This window comes from Narcine bancroftii, chromosome 4 (assembly GCF_036971445.1).
Source record: "Narcine bancroftii isolate sNarBan1 chromosome 4, sNarBan1.hap1, whole genome shotgun sequence".
Lineage (NCBI taxonomy): Eukaryota > Metazoa > Chordata > Chondrichthyes > Torpediniformes > Narcinidae > Narcine > Narcine bancroftii.
In genome coordinates, this window is record NC_091472.1 from 18,302,004 (window position 1) to 18,329,407 (window position 27,404).

Below are 27,404 nucleotides of genomic sequence, written 5' to 3' on the forward strand. Positions count from 1 at the left end.
TTCATCCATGTGCCTGTCTAAGAGTGTCTTAAATGCCCCTCATTTTTCAGCTTCCAGTACCTGGCAAATCATTCCAGGGACCCACAACTCTCTGTTCAAAAAAACTTACCCCTGATATCTCCCCTAAACTTTCCTCCCTTCATTTTATATACAGGTCCTCAGGTGTTTACTACGCCTGCCCTGGGAAAAAGGCGCTGGCTGTCTACCTTATATAGACCTCTCAGACTCTTGTAGACCTCTCATCTTCCTTTAGGGAGAAAAGACCTAGCTCTATTGATTCAATAATCTTCAGAAGGGAAGTGCTAAATTGTTGAAGGAGAGAAAGCTATTGAGAAAATTACAGCAAAGTGAGTAAAGAGCAGGCTAATGGACCAAGTAAATCTTCAAAAGAACCAAGACAGGGCCAATGGCCTAAAAGAAGCTTTTGCTGCATTGTAAAACTGGAAGATTCTTTATGGATCCTAAAGTTGCTTACAAAGACAGAGCCTACAGGTTTGTCAATCTGATTCTTGTGCAGAAGACAAGCCTCTTGGGAGCACACAGCAACAATGCACCTTTGCATCAGGTAGCAGGACCAACAAGCAAAAGGCAGTTTTCCCTGTACAAGTCGTCACATTTATCCAGGAAGCAATCATCCCCTGTAATGTACAGTACATGAAGCATTTTGAGACCTTTGTGAGAGAGGTGATGAAACATTAAGTTCATGGTTATATTTTATTTCTAATAATTTCCTTTCCAGCCAATTTGTATGCATTGCAATTACCTCCCATATATTTGAAAATAATGATGTTATTTGTCATTTGTTCTTGCAGAATTTGACTATTTTCCGTAGCTGGAGGCAATCTATTGAATTAAATCTGAGTTATCTATAATGATATAGATGACACACACCCTGGCTGCAAATTCAAAGAGAGAAAGTTGTGAGTAAATAAAATGTCATCATACTCTGGAACAGAAACAAATTTCAGATGAGATAGAATGGTTAGAAAGATATAATTAAGGTAACAGTGAAAAATCCACATGACCACCTTGAGTTTCGTTAGAACCATTCAACTCAAAACCTCATTCGGAGGCCAAATATGAACCAGAGCATCATATTTGCATGCCCTGGCCATTAAAGAGCTCTGGTAAAGCTGAATTTAATAGGAAAGTTATACTTTTCACAAAGGAAGACAGTGAGCTGGTGAAGGTAAACCGTCTGAGCCCCAGAACATTAATGCAGGGGTTCTCGATTCCACCACTTTCAGATTCTTCGGTCATTTACTTCCTCCCAAAGTTTACATTCACACAATGTTTATTTCCATTCAAAGCTCTTCAGCAAATGAAGCAGCCGGTGTCTGCATGCAGCAAAATGTAGACAACATTCAGATTGGAAACGATATTTCATCACATTGCTGATTTCTGTATTGTGTGGAGTGTGGAACGAGCTGACAGCGGAAGTGGTGAATGTGGGATCGGTTTCAACATTTAAGATTAATTTGGATAGGTACATGGATGGGAGGGGTATGGACTGGCTATGCTCCAGGTGCAGGTCAATGGAATGAGGCAGAAAAATAATTTGTCATAGACTAGCCGACGGACCTGGATCTGTTCGATGGTTCTAATCAATATCCTGGGAGTTCATTAGCGTACAGAAGCGAAACCTTCCCAATCTCATAAATAATGTGGTTACCAGAGCAATTCAGAGTGATTCTCTTCCTTAAGTGAAACACCAAAGTCTGCAGACACTGTGGTTGAAGTAAAAACACAATGCTGGTGAAACTCAGCAGGTCGGTGTACTTTATATAGCAAAAATAAAGATACATAACTAACGATTCAAGCTTGATCCCATCATCAAGCTATGAACAAAATGTGGGCAGGCGTCCGATCAAAATGGTGGGGGGAGGGTCATGGGGAGGAGCAGAGTCTCACAAGCAGGAGGTAACAGGTGGATAAAGGAGGGAGGACACACCAGCAAGCAGGGGGAGAGGGGAAGGCTCTGTGAATGGAGAGGGAAGAGGGGTTGAGAGCTGGAGGAAAGAAGACAGAGGATTGGGGAAGAGAGGGAGAAATTAGAGAAGTTGATGTTAATGTTATCTGGTTGGAGAGTTCCCAGATGGAAAATCAGGTGGTGCTCTCTTCCTTACTGTTCAAACCCTTTCAACCATCCACAATGCACAAGGCAGCTCTGTGATGGAATACCCTCCACCTGGCTGAATATATGTAGCTCCAACTCAAGAAGCTCAACTCCATCCACAAGAAATCCATCTATGTGATTGACAGCTCATGCCCCACCCTAAACATTCAGCCCTTCCACTCCTGGTGCACAAAGGATGCAGTGTTTCACATTGTGTTGCGAATGCTGCTCTGCCCAAGACTGCAAGAAACCGCAGAAATTGTGACCAGAGTTCAGATCATCACACAAATCTCTGTTCCCTCCATCGACTCCATCCACGCCTCGGAAAAGCAGCCAGGATATAGAAGGACTCATCTCAGCCCAGCCACACTTTTCTCCCTCCTGCTGTTGGGAAGAAAATTTAAAAGTGTAAAATCACACACAACCAGATTCAAAGACAGTGAATCAAGAAAGTCAAAAAATGCTGTGAATGTAGTTTAATACACAAAGTGCTCACCAGGTCTTGCAGCATCCTTAGGAAACAATGTTTCAGGGCCTGAGCCCTTCGTCAAGGTATGAGCTAAAAGCAGGTTAGGCACCTGCTTTTGTGTTGTTGTGTGACACCATTCATCTTGTTGATTGATATCCCTTCTGTTGCTTTCCCGTGATATCACCAGCAAATTTGGAGATGGCATTTGATTGGTACCAAGCCACACAGTCATGGATGTGCAGTGAGTAGAGCAATGAGTTAAGCACGCATCCTTGAAGGTGCACCTGTGTTGATTGTCAGTGAGGTGGAGCTGTTACCGATTTGCATTGACTGGTCTTCCGATGAGGAAATCAAGGATCCAGTTGCAGAGGGAGGTGCAGAGGCCCAGGACTTGCCGACTAGTACTGATGGGGGGGGGAACGAAGGTGTTGAAAGCTGAGCTGTAATCGATGAAAAGCAGCCTGATGTAAGTGTTACTGTTATCTATGTGATCCAAGGCTGAGTGGAGAGCCAGTAAGATTGCATCTGCTGTGGAGCGATTATGGCAATAAGTGAATTGTAGTGGGTCCAGGTCTTGACTTAGGTAGGAGCTAATTCTGGCTGTGACCAACCTCTCAAAGTATTTTATCACAGAAGATATCAAATATATAGTTTACATGCGCCATTGCCGCATTTATTGACCATGGCTAATTTCCACTTCATTGAACCACTGTAGTCCAGTGGTGAAGGTGTTAAATGGGAAATTCCAGGGTTTAGATGTAGCAGAGATGACAGAGTAGCAGTCCAGTCAAGATTGGAGGCACAGCCTCTAATGCCTCCTCTGGGTACTGTCCAACCAGATGGCATGAACGTCGACTGCTCCAGTTTCCATTTGGCCCCTCCCCTGTCTCTCTGTGTTTCCCTATCCCTCTGTCTCCTTTCCTCCAGACATTTCCCTCTCCATTCACAAAGCTAACCCCTCTCCAGCCATCAATTAGAACATAAAACATTACAGCCCTTTGGCCCTTCTGGTCTGTGCCTTTTCTGCCTAGTCCCACTAACGTGCACCCAGTCCATAGCCCTCCATACTCCTCCCATTGATGTACGTGTCCAAACTTTTTTTAAATATGAAAATTGAGTTCGCTGGCTGCTTGTTCCTCAATCCCACCACTCTCTGTGTGAAGAAGTTCCCCCTAAACTTTCCTTTAACCCAGGTTCTCACCTCACCTCAGTGAATAAATCCCTGTCTATCCCCCTCATAACTTTGTATACCTCTATCAAATTTCCTCTCATTCTTTTATGCTCCAGGAAATAAAGTCCTACCCTGTTTAATCTTTCCCTGGAACTCGGTTTTTGAAGTCCTGGCAACATCTTAGTAAATCTTCTCTGCTTTTTTCCTCTACTGCCTTCTCACCTGTAACCACTTACGATCGCTTGCCTGCTGGCCCTGTTCCCCTTCCCCTTGCCTCTCCTTTCCTCCTCCCCCCACTGACAATCAACACAGGTGCACCTTCAAGAATGCGTGCTTAACCCATTGCTCTACTCATTGCACATCCATGACTGTGTGGCTTGGTACCAATCAAATGCCATCTCCAAATTTGCTGGTGATATCACGGGAAAGCAACAGAAGGGATATCAATCAACAAGATGAATGGTGTCACAACAACAACACAAGCCAGTCTTCATCGAGAGGTCATCACTGGAAAGGGTAAAGAACTTCTAATTCAGGGGAGTCTACATCTCTGAAGATCTATCCTGGGGCCTTCAGTCGATGCCATCATGAAGAAGTCTCGCCAGTGGCTATACTTCATTATGAGTTTGAGGAATTTTGTTATGTCACCAAAGACTCTTACAAATTTCTACAGTTGGTTGCATCATTGCCTGGTATGGAGGTGCCAATGCACAGGACAGGAAGAGGATATGGAATTGTCAACTCAGCCAGTGCCATCATGGGCATCAGTCTTCACTCCCTTAAGGACATCTACAAGAAGCGGTGTCTCAATAAAAGAGCCTCTATCCTCAAGGACCCCCATCCTATTGTCAGGAAGGAAGCCTGACGATGAACACCCAACATTAGGAAAACAGATCCTTCCTCCCGCCATCAGATTTCTGAATGAACAATGAACACTATGTTATGACCCCAGAGGACCCCAAAACCCAGCAGAAATAGATATTCACCAAGAAAAATGGTTACTTAAACAAAAGTTGCTTTTAATTATCTTTAAACATGAAAACAGAATCATACTTTAACTTATCACTATCGACTTAACTAACCTAACAACCCCCTTCTAATTCTAAGCGTACCTATATATAATCTGTGTGTGTAAGTTCAGAAAAGTTATTTGATTCACAGTCCAATCTCACTTCTCATTCCTCCAAGTTCACTGGTTGCAGGCAATTCTGGCACAGAATTGAACATTTATAAAGTTCACCAGGCTTCGGTGCTTGAAAGACACTCAGGAAGGTTCTTGTCAGTTTTAAGAGAGAGATTTGTTGAACGCTGGACACCCACAACTGATTCCTTTATTAATCAGCCACTTCAGTGTCTTGCTGAAAAAACTTGCCCCATCAGGGGCAACCTCTTCCTTTCAGGTCACCACAGAGTTCCTTTTTGTTTCTCTTATTTCAAGAGAAACATTAGGCAGCCAGTCCTCTCCTCTTGCATGAACCACAAGGTCTTTGACCAGGCTGAACTAAGCACTCACAACCCGACTTCCAAATGGAGTATTTCCACAAGCTTGCCAGCTTGTCCTGTTCCAGTCCTAGCTGCTGCTGCTGACTGTAAAACATGGCCTTCCAAGAACAGCAAGTTCCCCTCCAGACAGTCTGCGGCCCCCGACAAGTTCTTTCACCTGTTGACTTTTTGTAAGCAACAATCCATTAGTGAAGTCTCTTGGGCAAGCTCCAAAGCTTTTGCACAGGTTCTGGGGCCGACATGTCTAGCATGAGCAGAGCTCCAGTATTTTAAATAAGATCTGTTTTAAAGTATTTGTATGTGACCTACACTAACAAACCTGTCCCAATTTATCCCCCCAAAACATATCTATATACTGTCATGACTACATCACTCTCTCTTTTGCACCAATTTTTTTATTTTTAAGAATGTAATTTATAGCAATTTTTGCACCTGTGATGCTGCCGCACAATGAATTTTGTGACACATGTACATGTGAATAAATTCTTTTCCTGATTCATAAAGCTCCTGCATTGCTCAAAAAGGAAATGCAACTACAATTAAAACATTTCAATACCTTCGATAGTGGAATACCAAAAGATTTGTCAATCATCACTCAATTATTAACATAAACAGCCAGAGGCTTGGCCTAATTAAAATTGCAGAAAGACAATGTTGCTTGGGGTATTTGCATTTTGGATGGGAGTGGCATTTTCTCACCATCACTTGTCATAGAACTGTTTATAAAGGAGATGTTTCACTTGTCGTTAAACATTTTACCTTTCATGTGAAAAGTTCTTAAGTAGAAAATTGTCACGTCTCTGTCTAAAACACAAAGCCAAGCTTTGTCAGTCAAAAAGACAAATTCTCTCATTTTCTGCTGGAAACATGTAAACACTGGGCAGGGAAAGGATCAGGATTCCAGGGCTTTGACATGAGAAAACAGTTTCCCCCCACCAACCCCCCGCCCCACTTCTTGCCAAGAGTCTGTAGGATTCACAAATAGTTACAGATGACATAATAGATGGTTGGCAAAACCCTTGAAGCTGAACACCAGAAAGAGACAATCATATTTAGAAGAAATTTTAATGAAATCAATGGACCCGAAGTCATCCTTGACCAACATATTTCTCATTGAAACGCTTTGAGAACCCAAGGCTCAGCTACAATGAAGCAGCATAAAACTTTCAAGCTACACTAAATTAAGTCAGTATGTTTCCCGCTGGTCAACTGGCCCATTTAAAGTTTAGGTGACATCGTGTGTGAGCAGAAGTTTAACCCTGTGAATTATTACCATAAATTTGTACAGCCCTCTTGACAACATTTATCAATGAAGAATAACCTATCCACAAATCAAGTATGTGGACACAAAAATGTAGCAACGGACAAAAGAAAAACTCCCGAGTGTTCATCCAGTCGTATCTAATGCTGCTTTTTACATCCTCACAGTGTTGAATTTGTAACTTTTAAATCAGTTAAATTATAGCAGTCATGGATGAAAAGGCGCTCCAAATAAATTACAAAATTCACAATTGATTCTAATTACTCGAATTACAGTTCAAAATATATTGATGACTGCAGCAAGTTTAAAAGCAATCAAGCTTCTCTGAAATAAAATTCACTCACAATTAGCTTTCTTATAAAATAAATGAGTTAAATCATGTCTCTTCTTTTTAGATTACCTTAGTAAAGCATATTATGTGTAATATTTCAACAGAATTAATCTGCAAAGGCTCATTCCACATGGATAGACCCACTGACACCAAAATAAAGAAGGAATTACTTCCCATAAATGCTTCAATCACTGCATGAAATCTGTGCCTGTTCCTCATCGTTGCATTAAAATTATGTGCAACAAACAATTGACATGAACTTTGACTTTTAACTACTTCAAGAGTTATCAGGCCCTTTTCACACTTGCAAGTGGTTCCAGGAATTAACGGCCAATCGGCCTAAAAAAGGCCTAGTGTGAAAGCAAAATCTACTCAACACTGGCGTGAGATTATGTCATCAATTGGGGATTGATAGCCTCGACCCTTGGTACAATCCCCGGCGTCTGGAGACACCAGCATTGCAATCAGGCAAATGTAGATCAGGCAATTGCATTCTGGAATAGAAATGACCCAAGTTTTAGCATGACTGCAGGAACATGAAGGAAGAAAAGATTAAAATGAAGGTATAAACTTTGCTGTGGGAAAGTCACAGCAGAGGAGAGAGAGAGGAAATAAATAGCAATAACAGACAATTTTTAAACAGCGTGGGAAAGTTGGTAACACTATAGTGCACTATTTATAAAGGCCATGGGGTAAAAGTGATGGCGGACCTGCCTTCCCAGAATGCCGTGCAGCAGAGAAACCCCTGCATGAGTGCACCATGCATGCAGCCATGCATCCAGCCCTTTCTCTGCTTTTTCCCACAATATTTCTCTCTTGTGCACTACCAACTTTCCAACGCTGTTTAAACTGTGCACAATAACACTACCAAATTTTCCACACTGTATACATTGTGCGCAATAGCACTACCAACTTTCTCACACTGTTTAAAAGTTGTCCGTTAATGCTAGCACTTTCCCATAGTCCCTTATAAAGGTCGGCACAAGAACAACAGGGGCTGAAGGGCTCATACTGAGCTGCACATAAAGCTTAATTATGTTATAATTAGGCATGATTAATTTTGTTCGAATATAAGATCATAATACATTGATCAGGATTTAGGGCAGGTCCACCAAAGCATCATGACATCACCAGTAGAAGGTAGAGCAGTCTTAACCCTGGGGATGGCTCCTTGCAAGTGTGAAAGTGTTCAATGTCCCAGTTAGAAGTGGGCAAGTGTGAACAGCAAAAATGCTATCCCTATCCTGGGACATTGAATGACCAATTTAGTGGAATGCAAATGTAAAAGAGGCTATTGATTAAATTGCAACCTGTTCCTTTGCAAGCTCTGCAGAATAATTTACAAACATTGATTAAGAGAACTATTTATGTTTGATCAGAACCCATTGCAGTTTGCAGCAGCTCTCATCTACAAACAGCCTCTGAGCCCAAAATCCTGCAAGACCAGCTGAGTTCCTCCAGCATTTCTGTGCTTTGACTTCAATCACAACGTCTGCAAACTTTTGTGTTTCACTTCATTTCTGACGTTCCTGACTAATTTTTAGACGATGTCCCCTTCTCCTATGCATCCCAACCAATGGAAATTTCCATCTATCGTATCTATTGCCCGAGTGCTTATTTGAACCAAAGGAGCCTCTCAAAAAATTTTAAAGACTTTAGCAACTTTAAAAGGTCACAGCCAAACAGAAAACTTGTTCATGAGGCAATATTTTATTCAAAGGAAAATCAAATATTCAAAATATTTAAAGGACGTGGGTTAAAGCCGGAATGATAATTTCACATCTGTAAAACAGTGACCTGGCAAAGCTTTGATTTTAAAATGCTCATCATTGTCCTGAAATGACCTCTTGCTTCACTTCTCTGTAAGCTACTCCAGACAGATAACCTCCTGAGATGTGCATGCTCCAAAAGTTCTGGACGCTCGTGCATCCTTGATTTAGATCTCCCACTTCTTGCCTTGTCTCCAAGCTACCTCAACCAGAAGCTTCAGAATTTCCTCCCTAAAATTCTTAGCTTCTTTCTCCAGATACTCCTTAAAACATTTAAACTTTCACATCCGTGTTTGATTGCTTGGGTTAATTTTTTTTTAATTTAGAGATACAGCATGGTAATAAGCTCTTCTGTCCCATGAGCCCATGCTGCCCAAATATACCCATGTGACCAATTAACCTCCAAGTTTTTTTTGAATGGGGAAGGAAACAGGAGCGCACCCCCACAGACACAGGGAGAACATACAAACTCCTTACAGACAGCGCCAGATTCTAATCCAAGTTGCTGACGCTGTAATGGCGCCGTCCTAACTATGACAATAACTATGCACGGTTCGGGGGAAATATGCCGGTGTTGTTTCTGATAAACAATACACTCATAAAACAAAGCAGAAAGTTGTCAACATGGACAAGGAGACGATCATGGACTTCGGGAGGACCAGGCATGACCACTCTCCATCACACATCAGCATCTCTGCAATAGAGAGAGTGGAGAGCACCAGGTTCCTTGGAGTTCACTAGTGACCTATCGTGGACACTCAACATCGCCTCACTTCTGAGGAAGGCACAATGGTGACTGCACGTCCTGAGAAGACTGAAGCAGGCAAGGCTACCGACCACCATGATATCACCCTTCTACAGGAGCTCTATCCAGGCTGTCCTGGCCAACTGCATCACAGTAGGGTACGGTTGATGCAGAGAAATGGATCAGAGGTCAATCCACAGGACCATAAGAGAGACAAAGAAGAGCAGTTAAGTCTCTCGCATCCCATGGACGTGATCTACCGGGATCGTTGTCTGAAGAGGGCGCACAAAATCATTGAGGACCCCTTCCACCCTGCACACAGCATCTTTCAGCTGCTCCCATCAGGAAAGAAATACAGGAGTATCAGACCCAGGCTGAGGAACAGCTTCTTCCCACGGACATTGAGAATGCTGAACGTCCAAAGGAACTGCGCACACTAATCATTTGAGACGCTCATATTTATTTCTTTGTATAGATGAATACTTGTCGTGCATATGTTCTATTTGTGTTATTTCGGGTTATATGTCTGCGTGTTTTGTTAGGTTGTACTTGTACAATCAGATGACAAACATGACTTGACCCTACTTCCTATCCAGGTTAATTGAGTAAACTTTCCCAACATGTTCAGTCACACGACAGCCTCAATAGGTTACTGTTACTGTGAAGCAACTTTGAATGTTTTACCACATTAATATTCGTACATACTTCCAACCTGGTGTTTGTTTTCCTACTCTTTACAACAGAAAACTCAACTGGAAAAACTAAACAAAATTATATTCAAAATTCAAGATGAAGATTTCAATTTGAACTGCCTCACTGAGATGAAAACTAGCCGCTCCTCACAAATTTCAATTGTAATGTAGATAAATATTGGGAGAATTTTGGAAAGGTTATAAACACACATACATTTTAAAACAAATTTTATTTGAAATAATGAACAATTCATATTCAGTGAACTTTACAGAAACTATGGAGAATGCTATGCACATTTCACAAGTAGGTACTAATCAAAATTATGTCATCAAATGAATTGACTGGAGACAGGTCGTCTGTGTTAAACATTTTTACAAGGCTGCTGACCTTTCTGCAAAAGGCACAGAAGGGTCACTCCTGAGAAGTTTGTTTACCTAAGATAACAGATGGGAGCAGAAGGCTTAGTTTGCTGGAGAAGGTGGGGGGTTTGTGGCAAGTGAGAGAGTCACATAGGGTTTCTAACAGTTGGAAGAGGAAGAGAGAGAGATTGAACAGTCACAGTTGAAGCATACAGAAAAAGCTTGTTGGAACTGAAACAGAAAGCTCCAGAGTGGCAAATGGCTGGAAGTGCTATCTGTCTGATGTTTCTCTTGGAATAAGTGGAACAGAAAGGAACTCTGTGATAGCTTGAAAGAAAGAGGTTATCATCTGGAGAACCCTGATGGGGCAAGTTTCATCAGCAAGACATTGAGGTGACTCATGGTGGTACCTCAGTTGTGGAAATCCTGGAACAACAAATCTCTCTCTGCAAACCTCAAAAGAACCTCCCTGTGTGATAAACATTTACCTTTCGAGCACCAAAGCCTGGTGAACTTTATACATGTTAAATTCTGTGCACAGTACAAGAATTGCCTAAAACCAGTGAACTTGGAAGAAGGGGAAGTGAGGTTGAACGGTGAACCAAATATCACATACACGTACGCTTAGAATTAGAATGGGGATAAGTTGGGTTAGTTAAGTTAATAGAGATAAGTTAAAGTTTAATACTGTTTTCATGGTTAAAGTTCATTAAAAGGAACTTTTGTTTAAGTAACTACTTGTCTTGGTGAATGTCTATTGCTGCTGGGTTTTGGGGGTCCTTTGGGCTCGTAACACCACAATCTAACATGCAAGGTGCAAAATAGCTTTCTCGCCAGGAGATCACTGATGATCAATGAAACTGAAGAATGTGCCAAAGTTGGAGAGTTACAGAGAAAATCAATTTAATCATTCAGCATCTGCAAATGTGAATGTTCTGTCACAGGTGGGGGGCTGAAGGATTCTTCATCCAATTCAACTTCCAAACAACCTAATAGACCGTGAGACGTTATATCACCCCATTGTGTTAGCTAAGCAAGTGTCCAGTGATTTTTTTTTATTGTATCATTTCCCAAAATATGCACTGGAGACGGAGGTTGAAGACGTTCCATCTAGCTGTTAGATTCTGAGAGTGCTCCCTTTAATAATAACATGGCTGGTTTTGCTTGTTATAAACCAAAGATCTGAGCTAAATGACTGAACGAATGCAATGTAATTTACCCCCCAGAAGCCTGCAGGGCCTTTGGTCCGTTTCTCTCATTGATGTGGGCATGTGAAAGTGGAAGAGGAGACACGCAGGCACATAATATCTTCCCAATAGTCATCTAAAAAACAGTGCAACTCAAGAAGATGACCACGCATGAATACAACCAGCCCATTATATTAAAGACACCTGTGGCTGCCCCCTGCAAAAAAATCTGCAAACTTAAATTCTGGCCCAGCATTGACATCATCTAAGATATCACATGCAAGGCACCTCTGCAATTATTTAATTCAAGATCAAGTTTATTTCTCATCTAATTGCACAAGTCTGCAAACACATAAGACATAAAAGACATATAGATAAGGGATATGCAGTGCCCTTCATAATATTTGGGGCAAAGACATTTTTTTTTCCTTTATTTTCACCTGTGCTCCACAGCTTCAGATTTGGAATCAAACAATTTCAGATTTTATTCAAAGTTATTTGTATACATTTTGGTTTGACCATGAAGAAATTAAAGCACTTTTTTTTTACAAAGTTCACCCATTTCAGGGCATCATAATGTTTGGGACATTTGGCTTCATGAGTGTTTGTGACACTCAGGTCACCCATTTCAGGGCATCATAATGTTTGGGACATTTGGCTTCATGAGTGTTTGTGACACTCAGGTGTGTGTAATTGCTCCATTGGTGAGGGTATAAAAGAGGTAGAAGTAAAACACGAACATCTGCAGACACCGTGGTTGAAAAAGAAGCTCAACGCTGGTGAAACTCAGCAAATCAAGCAGTGCCCCTCTATGCAGCAAAGGTAAAAATACATAACTGACGTTTCGGGCTTGAACCCCTCATCAAGGTATGAAAAATGTTGGTAGGCATCTGAGCAAAAGAGTAGTGGTTGCAAAGGCAGGAGGTGATAAGTGGAGCCTTGACTTCATCATCGGAAGACCACAGTCAGTACGAATTGGAAGCAATGTCTCCTCCTCTCTGATCATCAGCACAGGTGCACCCCAAGGTTGCCCTACTTATTATACACCCATGACTGTGTGGCCAGGCAGGATACCAATGGTTTCTACAAGTTTGCAAATGGCACCACAATTGTCAGTAGAATGATAAACGGCAATGAGAAAGCATTCAGGAGGGAGACAGATCAGTTCGTTGAGTGGTGTCACATCAATAACCTTGCATTCAACATTATCAAAAGCAAGAAAATGATTGTGAACTTCAGGAGGACCCAGTCATCGAGGGCTTATTAGTAAAGAGGCTCAAGAACTTCAAATTCCTGGGTGCCACATCTCCAAGGATCTGTCCTGGAGCCTCCATGTTTTTTTTTAAATTTTTTATTTTTCACACTATGAACCATACTGACCAAAATACAAACAAACATTTCCCTCTTGAATATACAGAGTGTCATTTTCTCCCCTTTTTCCCCCTCCCTTCCCTCCCTTCCCTCCCTCCTTCACCCCCTCCCCACCCACTCAACGTTCAACATATATGATACATTAAACCCATTAAACAATGTCATCACACAATGAAAATATACAAGAAATTTGTGTCATCTACTTTTACACACTGGGTCAGTTCATTTCGTCTTCTTCTCCTTCTGTCATTTCAGGTGGTGGAGGTCCACGGGAGGACTTCTCTGTTGTGTTCCATGTACAGTTCCCAAATTTGTTTGAATACTGTGATGTTATTTCTTAAATTATATGTTATTTTTTCCAATGGAATACATTTATTCATTTCTATGTACCATTGCTGTATTCTCAGGCTCTCTTCTAATTTCCAGGTTGACGTTATACATTTTTTTGCTACAGCTAAGGCTATCATAATAAATCTTTTTTGTGCTCCATTTAAATCGAGTCCAAGTTCTTTACTTCTTATATTACTTTGAAGAAAGATCTCTGGATTTTTTGGTATGTTGCTTTTTGTGATTTTATTTAATAACTGGTTTAGCTCTTCCCAAAACTTTTCCACTTTCTCACATGCCCAAATTGCATGTACTGTTGTTCCCGTTTCCTTCTTACAGCGAAAACATCTGTCTGATACTGTTGGGTCCCATTTATTTAACTTTTGGGGCGTGGTGTATAGCCTGAGTAACCAATTATATTGTATCATGCGTAACCTCGTGTTTATTGTATTTCTCATAGTTCCGGAGCATAGCTTTTCCCATGTTTCATTCTTTATAGAAACATAGAAGATAGGTGCAGGAGTAGGTCATTCGGCCCTTCGAGCCTGCTCCGCCATTCAACGAGATCATGGCTGATCTTAAAGTTCAGTACCCCGTCCCTGCCTTCTCTCCGTAACCCCTAATTCCCTTATACTGAAGAAATATCTACTTCCCTCTTAAATATATTCAATGAACCTGCCTCTACTGCTCTCTGTGGCAATGAATTCCACAGATTCAGCACCCTCTGGGTAAAGAAATTCCTCCTCATCTCAGTTCTAAATGGTTTGCCTATTATCCTCGAATCATGGCCCTGGGTTCTGGACTCCCCCACCATTGGAAACATCCCTTCCGCATCCATTCTGTCCAGTCCTGCCAGAATTTTATACGTCTCTATGAGATCCCCTCTCAATCTTCTAAACTCCAGCGAGTACAATCCCAAATTGCGCAATCTTTCCTCATAAGTCATTCCTGCCATTCCAGGTATCAGCTTGGTGAATTGCCTCTGCACTCCCTCCATTGCAAGAACATCCTTCCTTAGATAAGGTGACCAAAACTGCACACAATACTCCAGGTGGGGTCTCACCAAGGCCCTGTACAGCTGCAGTAAGGTATCCTTATTTCTATACTCAAACCCTCTTGATATGAAGGCTAACATACCATTTAACTTTTTAACCGCCTGCTGTACCTGCATGCTCGCCTTCAGTGACTGGTGCACAAGAACCCCTAGGTCTCTCTGGACTTCCCCATCTCCCAATCTATTTATGTTTAGATCTTGTTCCCATTTTTGTTTGGGTTTACAGCTTGTTTCCTCGTTCTCTTTCTCTTGCAGTTTGATGTACATGTTTGTTATAAATCTTTTAATTATCATTGTGTCTGCAATCACATAATCAAAATTGCTTCCTTCTGGTAACCTCTGCTTCCCAATTTGTCCTTCAAGTAGGTTTTCAGTTGGTGGTATGCAAACATTGTACTGTGAGTTATACCATATTTGTACTTCATTTGTTCAAAAGATAATAAATTATTTCCCGAAAAACAATTTTCTATTCTTTTGATCCCTTTTCTCTCCCATTCTCTAAAGGAAAGGTTATCTATTGTGAAAGGGATTAGTTGGTTTTGCGTAAATATTAATTTTGGTAGTTGATAATTTGTTTTATTCCTTTCTACGTGAATCTTCTTCCAAATGTTGAGCAGATGGTGCAGTACTGGTGAATTCCTATGCTTTTCATCCCACTTAAATAGTATATATACAGGTACCTTCTCCCCTATTTTATCTAGCTCTAATCTGGTCCAATCTGGTTTTTCCCTTGTTTGATAAAAATCTGATAGGTATCTTAATTGTGCTGCTCCATAATAATTCTTAAACTTTGGTAGCTGTAATCCCCCTTGTTTGTACCATTCTGTTAATTTATCTAGCGCTATCTTCGGTTTCCCCCTTAACATAAGAATTTCCTTATTATTTTCTTTAGCTCCTTGAAGAATTTCTCTGTTAGGTGAATTGGTAACGATTGGAATAGGTATTGTATCCTTGGGAAGATATTCATTTTAATGCAATTTACCCTTCCTATCAGTGTAAGTTGCTGATAATTTAGTTTGTATAGATGGCCTAGATTATTATCTAGTTGTATACCTAGGTAACAGATTGCTTGTGTTTGCCATCTAAATGGTGATTCTTTCTTAAACTTTGCAAAATCCACATTATTTATTGGCATCACTTCACTTTTATTTGCTTTGATTTTGTACCCCGATACGTCTCCATATTCCTTCAATTTCCTATGTAATTCTTTTATTGATATTTCTGGTTCTATTAACTATACTATGACGTCATCTGCAAATAGACTGAATTTATATTCTTTCTCTTTTATTTTTATCCCTCCTATTTTATTTTCTGTTCTTATCAGTTCTGACAGTGGTTCTATAGCTAATGCAAACAGTGAGGGAGATAGTGGACATCCCTGCCTAGATGACCTGCTTAATTTAAATTGGTTTGATATATATCCATTTACTGTCACCTTCGCCAATGGTCCCTTATATAATGCTTTAATCCAATTAATATTTCTCTGGTAGGTTGAACCTCTGTAGTACTTTGAATAAATAATTCCATTCTACTGTGTCAAAGGCTTTCTCTGCGTCTAAGGCAACTGCCACTGTTGGCGTCTTGTTTCCTTGTACTGCATGGATTAAGTTAATGAACTTACAGATATTGTCTGTTGTTCGTCTTTTCTTAATAAATCCAGTTTGATCTAGTTTTACTATTTTTGGTAAACAGTCGGCCAATCTGTTTGCTAATAATTTTGCTATTATCTTATAATCTGTGTTAAGTAGAGATATTGGTTTATACGATGCTGGTGTTAGTGGATCTTTCCCCGTCTTTGGTATTATTGTAATTATTGCCGTTTTGCATGAATCTGGCATGTTTTGTGTTTCTTCAATCTGATTCATTACTTCCAGGAGAGGAGGAATTAATAAGTCTTTAAATGTTTTATAGAATTCTATTGGGAGTCTGTCCTCTCCCGGCATTTTATTGTTCAGTAGTTTTTTTAATATATCCTGTATTTCCCCTATTTCAAATGATTTTATTAATTTATTTTGCTCCTCTTCTTGCAATTTCAGTAGTTTAATTTTAGCTAGAAACTCATCTATTTTGTCTTCTTTCCCTTCGTTCTCAGTTCAATATAGTTGCTCGTAGAATTCCTTGAAGTTTTCATTGATCTCCGTTGGGTTATATGTAATTTGTTTTTCCTTTTTCCTTGATGCCAATACCGTTCTTTTAGTTTGTTCTGTCTTAAGCTGCCAAGCTAGTATTTTGTGCGTTTTTTCTCCTAGCTCATAATACTTCTGCTTTGTCTTCATTATGTTCTTCTCCACCTTGTATGTTTGTAGTGTTTCATATTTTATTTTTCTGTCCACCAATTCTCTTCTTTTTGTTGTATCTTCCCTTGTTGCTGGTTCTTTTTCTGTACTTGCTATTTCCCTTTCCAGCTGTTCTATTTCCTGATTGTAGTCCTTCTTCATCTTAGTTACATAACTTATTATCTGCCCTCTGATGAACGCTTTCATTGCATCCCATAGTATAAATTTATCTTTCACTGATTCCGTATTTATTTCAAAGTACATTTTAATTTGGCGCTCAATGAATTCTCTAAAATCCTGTCTTTTAAGTAGCATGGAGTTTAATCTCCATCTACACGTTCTCGGTGGGATGTCCTCCAGCTCTATTGCTAATAACAGGGGTGAGTGATCCGATAACAATCTAGCTTTATATTCCATTTTTCTAACTCTCCCTTGGATGTGGGCTGACAACAGGAACAGGTCCGTCCTTGAGTATGTTTTATGTCTACCTGAATAATATGAGTATTCGTTCTCCTTTGGGTGTTGTCTCCTCCATATATCCAAAAGTTGCATTTCCTGCATCGATTTAACCATAAATTTGGTTACTTTGTTCTTTCTATTAGTCTTTTTTCCAGTTTTATCTATCTTTGAGTCCAAATTAAGGTTAAAGTCCCCTCCTATCAGTATATTCCCCTGCGTATCTGCAATCTTCAAAAAGATATCTTGCATAAATTTTTGATCCTCTTCATTAGGTGCATATACATTGAGCAAATTCCAAAATTCTGAATATATCTGACATTTTATCATTACATACCTCCCTGCTGCATCTATTATTTCCTCCTCTATTTTGATTGGTACATTTTTATTGATTAATATAGCTACACTTCAGTTAGATGTGTTTCCTGCACGAATGCTATATCAATTTTTTTATTTCTTCAGTAAATTTAATAGCCTCTTCCTTTTGATTTGGTTATGTATTCCATTAATATTTCTAGTCATATAGTTCAACATGGCCATTTCATACTATGTTTACCTCTCATTTCCACTTCATCACCACCACCTTTCCTCCTTATCCATTTCCGTTTTCTTTTTTTGAACACTTCTAAAACATAAAATATTTTCACTATTCCCACATCTAAAATTCCCTTAACCCCAAATGTACCCCCCCTCTCTGAGTTGCCCCTTGTCCCTTGCCAGGCAACCACAACTCCCTCTCCATTTGGATTGCAAACCCACTCGCAAGCGTCAACTGATTTCGCGGTGTCTGTTATTCTCTCCCACCCAGCCCCCTCCAGAAAAGACTTTTATCTTCACATATAACTTCTGTTTCTCTGTGCAGAGCTTGATGCTCTCCCTCCTCCTCCCCTGTGTCCGCTTCAGGACCTGTGTCCTCTATCTCTCTTCCTTGTATCTGTGTCTCTTCTGACTTTCTTGTTGGGCTGTTTGTGTCAGTTTGCTGGGTATTTTTTTTTATGGTGTCTTGATGTTGGTCCTCTTCTTCTGAGCTGGTCATCTGCTGTGTCTCTGATTTCCTTTTTAAATTCTCCTCCCTCCCGTTCCTGTTATTTTCTATATCTTCCCACTGGGAGCCCTGCTGTCGTGTCTTTCTCAGCTGTTCAAGCTGTGGAGTTCCACTCCACAGCTGGTCCCCCCTCCCGTCGGTGTTGTCTTTGTCGTACGTACCTCTGTTTGGCTCCGTGAGCCATCTTTGCAGTCCTGCGTTCAGTGGGTCGCAACCCTGCGGGGTTTCCACTGATCTCAGGGAGTGGGCTCCTCTTTCCACGGCGGGTCCCTGCTTCTTAGTATAGGTGAGGTCTTCACCTTTCTCTCCCGACGTCTTTCCTTCTTTTCTTCCCGTTGTTTTTGGCTTTTCTTTCTTTGGTGCCATTTCCTCCACACCTTTATTTTTTATTTGTTGTGATTTGTGTGTCTGGGGCTTTGCTTTTTCTTTACTTTTTTCCTTCTTTTCTGGAGAAGGCTGGTATTCTCCTACCGGCTACTACTCCATCACGTGACTCCTCCTGGAGCCTCCATGTTGATGCAATCATGGAGAAGGCTCACCACCAGCTATACTTTGTGAGGTGTTTGAGGAGATTTGGTATGACACTGAGACTCTCGAAAACTTCTACAGGTGTTCTGTGGAGAGCATTCTGGCTGGTTCCATCACTGTCTAGTATGGAGGTGTGAAATCTCAAGACAAGGAAACACTCCAGAGGGTTGTTAACTCAGCCAGCGACATCACAAGCACTAGACTTCACTCCATTGAGGGCATCGACATGAGGGTCCATCCTCAAGGACCCCTACCACCCAGGCCATGGCCTCTTCATTCTGCTACCATTGGGGAAAAAGGTACAGGAACCTAAAGATGAGCCCTCAGTGGCACAAGGACAGCTTTTTCCCCACTGCCATCAGATTCCTGAATAATCAATGAACCATAGACACTGCCTTTCTTTTTGTGGACTGTTATTGTTATTATTTATTTTATTTTTTATAGTAATATTGTAAGATGGTTCATAATATTAATGGCTGAACTGTGACGCTGGCATAAAACAACGAATTTTATGATTTGTTCATGACAATAAATTTTGATTCTGAGAAGGGAGGGAGGGGACAGCAACGATCAAGAGGTAGGAGGGATGGTTGAGTGAATAGAGAGAGAATGGGGGAGAAGAACTGGAAAGGGGAAAGGAAGGGGAAGTGGGAAGAGGAGAACATGTTAACAAAAATGTGAAAAGTTAATGTTAATGCCATCTGGCTGGAGAGTGCTCAAATGGAAAATTAGGTGTTGTTACTCCAACTTGTAGGTAGTCTTGATGGGATAGTTCTGTGTCACCCTACCATATTCACATCTGTCCCGACTTCCATCCTGATCTCAAACTCAACTGGTCCATCTCTGTCAATGCTCTTCCCTTCCTGGATCTTTCTGCCTCCATCTCAGGAGACAATTTTCCACTGACATTTATCACAAACCCACCAACTGCCACAACCACCTGGACTACACTTCCTCACATCCGATCCCCTGCAAGGATTCTGTCCCCTTCTCTCAATTTCTCTGTCTCTGCCGCATCTATTCCCAAGATGAGGTCTTCCAGTCCAGATCTTCTGAAATATCCACCATCTTCCACACACTTGGCCCTCACCCACATCTCCTCCATTTTCCGCTCATCTGCCTTGGCCCCTCTGCCCCCAGACACAACAAACATAGAATCCCCCTCATCCTCACCTACCACCCCACCAGCCTTCACATCCAACACATTATCCTCCAGAATTTCCAGAACTTAAAACAGGATCCCACCACCAGTCACATCTTCCCCTCTCCTCCTCTCTTTGCCTTCCATAGGGACCACTCCCTCCATGACTCCCTCATATACTCATCCCTCCCCACAAATCACCCCTCCCCTCAACCTGGTACCTTCCCCTGTGGCCACAGGAGATGCCACACTAGCGCCAACATCTCCTCCCTCACCATGGTCTGGGGCCATAAACAGGCCTTTCAAGTGAAGCAACACTTCACGTGTACCCACAGGACTGATTTACTGCATCTGGTGCTCCCTTTGTGGCCTTTTCTACTTTAGAGAATCTGGGCACAGACTGGGAGATCACTTCACTGAGCACCTTCGTTCTGTCCATTCTGCACCAGTAACAGAGACCTCCCAGTAGCCAACCATCTCAGTTCTGTGTCACACTCCCATATTCACATGCTGCCCATGGCCATATGTACTATCCCGCCAAGACCACCCACAAATTGGAGGAACAACACCTGATTTTCCATCTGACCCCTCTCCAGCCAGAGGGCATTAACATCAGCATCTGCTAACCTGCTCTCCACTTCCCCCTCCCTCCTTCCCTTCCCCCTCGCAGTTCTCCTCCCCCCTCTCTATTCACCCAGTCATCCCTCCTCTCCTTGATTAATGCTGTTCCCTCTCTCCCTTCCCCACCGATCACCTCCTGCCTTTGTGACCACATCTACCAACATTTTTCCATACTTTGATGAAGGGCCCAACCCCAAAACATTGGTTACCCTTTACTTCCCATGGATGCCGTGTGACCTGCTGAGTTTCTCCAGCACTTTGGAGCATTGCATGCAAATAAGTGAAATGTGATTGGAAAGAATATCTCTGCCCTCAACAGAATTAAGCAGGTTGTTGAGTTACTTAAGCATCACTAAACTCTAACTTCAACATGATTTCACCCTTTTCCCACAAGCCACACCACCACTCCACACCCCCAACCAATTCCAACCCCTCATATTGCTGAATTTTATCACCAACTGCATTGGCACCTAACAGAGCTTAGACCAAAGAACAGAACCAGGTACTTACTGGATTGAAGGTCTGACAAAGAATACAACTCCTCTGAAGAGCAGGCTGACCCAGTTATCTGTGAAACAAGTACAGATCATTTAATAAGGAATTTATCCATCTTCTCATTACCCTGAAGACACATCTTGTTGCTTGAACACAGGAAACAGAAGCCACTCCATCCTGCTCAGCCATTCAGAAAGACCGTGACCTATTTAATGTTGGCGTCAACTCCGCTTTCCCCTTCTATCTTGAGGCCCCTTGTCATGCTCATTAGGGGGGGTGGGGGGGGGGGGGGGGGGGGTCAGGTGGAGAGGGTGAGAAAATTTAAATTCTTCAAAGTCACTACCTCGGAGGATCTTTCCTGGACCCAACACACTAATGGCATCGTGAAGAAAGCATGTCAGTGCCTCTACTTCCTCAGGAGTTTGCCGACATTTGGTATGATATCGGAAACCATGGCAGATTTTAACAGTTGTGCAGTGTGCTGACCGGCTGCATCATGGTCTGGTACAGGGACACCAATACCCCTGAGTGGAAAACCCTCCAAAAGTAGTGATAACACCAAGGGCAACACAGGAAAAAACCCTCCTCGCGATTGAGTACATCTACAGGGAATGCTGCTTTCAGAGAGCAGCAGCAATTATCAAGGATCTACACCACCCAGCACATGCTTTGTTCTCACTGTCGCCATTAGGAAAGAGATACAAGTACCACGAGACTTGCACCACCAGGTTCAGGAACAGCTGCTACCCCTCCACCATCAGACTCAGTTAAGGACTCTTGCATTTTATTGATTTTTTTTCTCTCTGCATTGTAGTCAGATTCTTTACATTTCTTTATTTGTTTACATGTATATATATCTCCTTGAGTAAAAATTTTTGCACTACCAATCAATGGTAATTAATCCTCACCCATAGGAAAAAGAATCAGAGTCGTGACAGAGTACATAGGTATGTTTTTGGGAGATAAATTGGGAAAGGTTTGTTAGAGTAGGTCACATGCAAACACTTTAAAACAGATCTTATTTGAATTACTGTAGCTCTGTTAATGCTAGATATATCGGCCCCACATCTTTTGCAAGAGATTTGGAGAGTGCCCAAGAGACTTCACTAATGGATTGTTGTTTACAAAAAGGCAACAGATGAAAGATCTTGTTGGAGCTGCAGATTGTCTAGAGCTGTTCTCAGAGGGTCATGGGGTTTTGTAAGCAAAGAGAGTCAAACAGGCTTTTTCTCAGTGAGAGAGAGACACACACACAGAGATCACTTCAACAGTGTTACAGTCAGTATCAGCAATTGGGACTGGAACAGGACAAGATGGCAAGCTTGTGGAAAACCCCATTTGGAAGACAGCCTGGTCAAAGCCTTTGTGGTTCATGCAAGAGGAGAGGACTGGCTGTTTAATGTTTCACTTGGAAATAAAAAGGAACTCTGTGGTAACCTGAAAGAAAGAGGTTATCATCTGGAGAACCCTGAAGGGGCAAGTTTCATCAGCAAGACTTTGAAGTGGCTGATGGACGTACATCAGTTGTGGATGTCCTGGAACAACAAATCTCTCTCTGAAAACCGACAAGAACCTTCCTGAGCGGTAACCATTTACCTTTCAAGCACCAAAGCCTGATGAACTTTATAAATGCTAAATTCCGTGCACAGTATAAGAATTGCCTGCAACCAGTGAACTTGGAGGAATGAGAAATGAAATTGGACTGTAAACCAAAGAACTTTTTTGAACTTACACACACGTTACATACATGTGCGTTTAGAATTAGAAGGGGTTTATGTTAGGTTAGTTACATCAATAGTGATAAGTTAAAGTGTGATTCTGTTTGCATGTTTAAAGATAATTAAAAGCAACTTTTGTTTAAGTAACCGTTTGTCTTGGTGAATATCTATTGCTGCTGGGTTTTGGGATCCTCTGGGCTCATAACAATGTTAACCCTCTATTTTTGGTCCAGGCCACATACCCACCAGAGCTCTTGATACCTTGGCGATGGACTCTTGCCGAAGCCCTGGCCACGCGCCCACCTGAGGTCTGAAAATAAATCTGTAATTTGATCTGAAAGCTTAAATATTTGCCATTTCTACCCTAAATATGTTCAATGGCTATCTCCACAGCTATTTGGGCAACAGTCAAAATTCAAGTTCAAATTCATTATCATCTGATTGTACATATAGAAATACAGCCCAACCAAACAGTGCATCTGCAGACCATAGTGCATGCATAGACACACAGTGCACCCTATACACCAGGAGTAGCAAAATTTCCTTAACGTACGAGCCTCATACAATAAGGTTCAGACGTCTGAAAGCCTCAAGACATTAAAAAAAATTACAAACGCACTTTTATTCTTACATGCATTTTTTTTGCAAAAAATTAGATAAATGTTAAGAAATACATGAACATAATAATATTTATTCATGTATGTAGTTTTTAAATTGTTAATTTGTATTAGTTGCCAAAATCAAAAAGTCCACGTGTGTAATAGGAGAAATTTGTGGACCCATTTTTCAGGTAAAATTTAGGGGCTCAACTATTACATGCATACTATTTCTAACCACAGTAAGTACCTGCGTCGTTTGGGGTGTCGGGAGCTTGGATGGGTGGGCAACCAGGGCTTAGGTAAGTGTCCACGTTCGAGGAGTTGGGAGCTCGGAGGGACAGGCAGCCGGGGTCTAGGCGAGAGTCCGCGGTTGGGCCGTCGGGAGCTTGGATGGGTGGGCAGCCAGGCCTGGGCGAGATTCCGCGTTCGAGGCGTCGGTTGTCCTGATGGGAAGGCTGCCTGGGCCTAGGTGAGAGTTAGGGCATCAGGAGCTCGGATGGAAGGGCGGCCTTGAACGGGTGGTAAGTCCACATTCTGGGTGTCGGGAGCTCGGATGGGCGGATCAGTGGCCAGGACCACGTGGTAAATCTGAGTTCAGTCAAACCAAAATGCATACAAACAGCCTTTAATAAAATCTGGAAGGTGCATTTTAATCATATGTAAATGGTCTGATTTCACATTTAAAACTGTGGAACACAGGGGTAAATAAAGGAAAAAAGTGTCTTTATCCCAAACATTATCAAGGACATTGTACGTGACTTGGAAAATGTGTTCTGGATTCCCCTTTTTCCACTCTGTATATTTTTAATTTCAAGCCCCCTCAGAATCTTGTATATTTTAATAAATCCACCTCCAATTGTGCTAAACATAAACACGTAGGCCCCACCTTCTCACACTTTCCTCAGAAGATAACCCCCTTCATCCCAGAAATCAGCGCAGTGAATCCTCACAAGGCAAGTACATCCGAACTACAGAGAGCATTCTGTGATCTCACCAATCCTCTTTCTACTCCACTCCCTTCGCAATAAAGGCCAACATTCCATTTACCTTCCTGATTACTTGTTGCAGCTGTCTACAAACTCTCTCTGTTTAATGAATGTTACCCATTCCTTCTGGATTGATTCTACCATTCACAACTGGAGAGAAGATCACACCATGCTTCATCTTTTCCTGATTCTCAGTCTCTTTCACTGGGGATGTTAAACTGACAGCCATCTGCCAAAAATGTATACTTCGGAATTTCAAAATGAGTAAAGTAGTTCTCCCTGGATTTCTGACCAATATTTATCCTTCAATCAGGACGACTCAATTTACTGCTCTTGGGATCCTGATGCTCATTAATTGGTCCATGTGTTTCATTCAAGGGTCACACTTCGATAATGGCTAACTGATTGCCAAGCAGTTTGAGATATCCCAACATTATGAAAGGCTGATTTTTTTTTGTCCATTTATACATCCTCATATGCATTCTTACAACAGAGACAGTTGGATAGCTATCAAACCAGTACCTAGTTGATTTATTCTCCTCTCTCCTTAACTGGGAATTACAAAACCAGACATATCAATCTAAACCAGCATGGCCAAAGGTCAGCATTCCACACACAGATAGGCAATTTAATCCAGAATAACTCTGTGGAAGCAACTGTTAAAAATAAGACAGCATGTAAACTGATGTGATCTGTTTATGTATCAATTTAAAATACAGTAAAACCCCTGGTATGCGGGGATTGGTAGATGGTAGATAAGTGTATTTTCCACTTGCTTGAGATTGTGTGTTGAGTGGATTGGTGAACAGCAACATATGGCAATTTTAAACTTGCAGGGATTTTTTTGCCAGTTGCTTGAATTCTGGATAATAGGGGTTTTACCGTATAAGCTTTGTATTTTTAAAAGTAGTTAAAATTTACAACACAAAAAAAATCTACCTTTCATCCTTACCGTCCGTCCATGAACTGAAATGCTGCATAAAATTCGCTGCATTTTCGTTGTGTTCTGACCAACTTTGATTTTTCAACCAATACCATCTTCTTCAAACGGACCAGCAATAACTAAGCGAGCACCACCGCTACTTCTGCCGTTCAGTTTCTATCGGTCTCAACCTATCGCAGATATTTCCTTTGTTCTCTTCACCTGGCTGTACCCATTACAGCTTAAAATACCTTTGATTTCCATTTAGTCCTAAACTTGAGAATATGCGTTGAACTGAAATAATTCTTCACAGATGCTGCCTGATCTGCTCATTATGTCCAGCTTTTTGTTTTTAATTATAAAGCAAAACATCCTAATCCTGGTTCAAGTTGAACAACAGTTTCAGACGATATGTTGCCAACTAGAAAGGAGCACTAATAATTGAGGGCTCCCTGCTCATCTGAATTATAATTAAAGTTGAATTCTCATTGAAGAACATTTATCTTTCTCTCATGTGAATCACTTCATCAGTTATTTGTTTTATGCATCAGTTTAGAAAAGTATTTGTACTTATTGAGGACATTATTATATCAGATCTTTCTGATCCATTGAACTGCCAATCAGAGGCCTGCTTACAATAGAATTGAAATCATTACCATTTCTACTTGTACCTTTGTGTCCAAGCCCGATTACAGTGAAATCATATGGCAATGAAACTGTGCCTTCTTTAATTACTGATCACAACATTTATCTGTTAGCCTTTGAGCAATGGAAATCATGAAAATGCATAGTGGGATGTGGAGGGAGGAAACAGCTGAACAAAATGTATTCCTATAAAAATAATAACAATGCGTCTTCTAAATTCCTGCTTCTATGGGTTTCGTTTATACACAGGTTGCAAAACTTGGACGGCACAGTTAGCGGCGGGGTGCATGCTTAGCAGAGCAGTTAGTGCAATGCTATTACAAGGCCAGCAACATGTGTTCAAATCCGGCGCTCTTTGTGAGGACTCTGTACGTTCTTCTCGTGTGTGCTTGGGTGCTATGATTTCCTCCCACGCTTCAAAACGTGCGGGGATTGTCGGTCAATTGGGGGTTTTGGCGGCACGGGCTCGTGGGCTGGAAGGGCCTGTGTATGTCTAAATCTGGGTGGCACCGTTAAAGTTGTAGTTAGCGTAATGCTATTACAGCGTCAGCAACCCAGGTTCGAATCCAGCGCTGTCTGTAACAATTTTGTACGTTCCCATGTCTGCGTGGGATTTCCTCCTACACTTCAGAAAATGTATAGGGGTCGTTATCGTGCTGTAGGTCTAATTTTTTTTTAATTAAAATTTGTCAATTGCTTCAATATTCAGTGTAGGGAAATGAAACAAGTAAGAAAACAGTAAATCAATGGAATGATAGAAGAAGAGATACAACTAAAGGCAGATTCAAAGAAGAACTTGGGAAGTGCATGAGTGTCTGAGGGAATAAATACATGTAAGCAAGTATGAATGAGACAGAGAGCATGAACTTCAGTGGGACAGAGGACATGTCGGTTTGTCAGCAAATGTGAAAGTGAATGAAACTGAAAGGGGAAAGGATAGAGTATGAACAAATGCTCTGTTGATGTTTATAACGCCAGTAATCTCGTTGCTCTTCTCCACAGCAAACATTCCTTGCCATGTTTAGCGAGAGTTGCACAGAGCATGCTGGAGTGGTTTTATCAGAGCTTCAAGAATGTTTCCTTCAATCAACCTCCTGTTATTTAGAGAAAGTGAGGGCAGGCAAGTACTAGAGTGGGCAGGACTGTTAATATCATTGAGTTCCAAAATTGCCCCAAGCTTTGCACGGCCTTTATCCGAACTATTTCAATCAAATGAAAACACAATGATAGAGCCAATTGGCAAGGCAGCTTAAACTGAAAGGATCAACAGTAAAACCTCTGGTATCAAGTGTTATGTTTGTTCCTTAAAGAAGAACAACCTTGCGTGGTTTTAGTCCTTAAACAACTTTTTGTTCCCACGCCAAGCGTGCGCATTGCCTACTGGGAAATACAGTTCTTTATTATTCACACACAGAATAACAGATTTTCCCCCTTTATAAAAAAACATGAACACAATACCATGTCTACATAACAAGGGAATCTACATTCCGTGGCCAGTCTCTTTCCACTCAGCAGCTTTCAATCAGTTTCTGAGGTGGTTTAACAGTCCTTTTTGATCTGGTATGTGTTTCCACTGGTGATCTACTTGCATTTGTGCCTTTCTGTGAACTCTGAAC

At 41.4% G+C, this 27,404-nt stretch overlaps 1 protein-coding gene and 1 long non-coding RNA gene across 2 annotated transcripts in view; one reads left to right on the forward strand and one right to left on the reverse strand.

Annotated features, from left to right (window-relative positions):
* LOC138760363 (uncharacterized) overlaps window positions 1-915 on the forward strand; it is a 34,048-nt gene extending 33,133 nt beyond the window's left edge. The window contains exon 3 of the long non-coding RNA XR_011355567.1: window positions 813-915. This is a non-coding gene — a long non-coding RNA (uncharacterized lncRNA). The remainder of the gene's footprint in view (window positions 1-812) is intronic.
* Window positions 1-27,404, reverse strand: part of smyd3 (SET and MYND domain containing 3) — a 949,011-nt gene that overhangs the window by 638,976 nt on the left and 282,631 nt on the right. Inside the window, exon 4 of the mRNA XM_069930861.1 lies at window positions 20,934-20,991. Within this exon, the coding sequence (XP_069786962.1) occupies window positions 20,934-20,991 (58 nt within the window). The remainder of the gene's footprint in view (window positions 1-20,933; window positions 20,992-27,404) is intronic.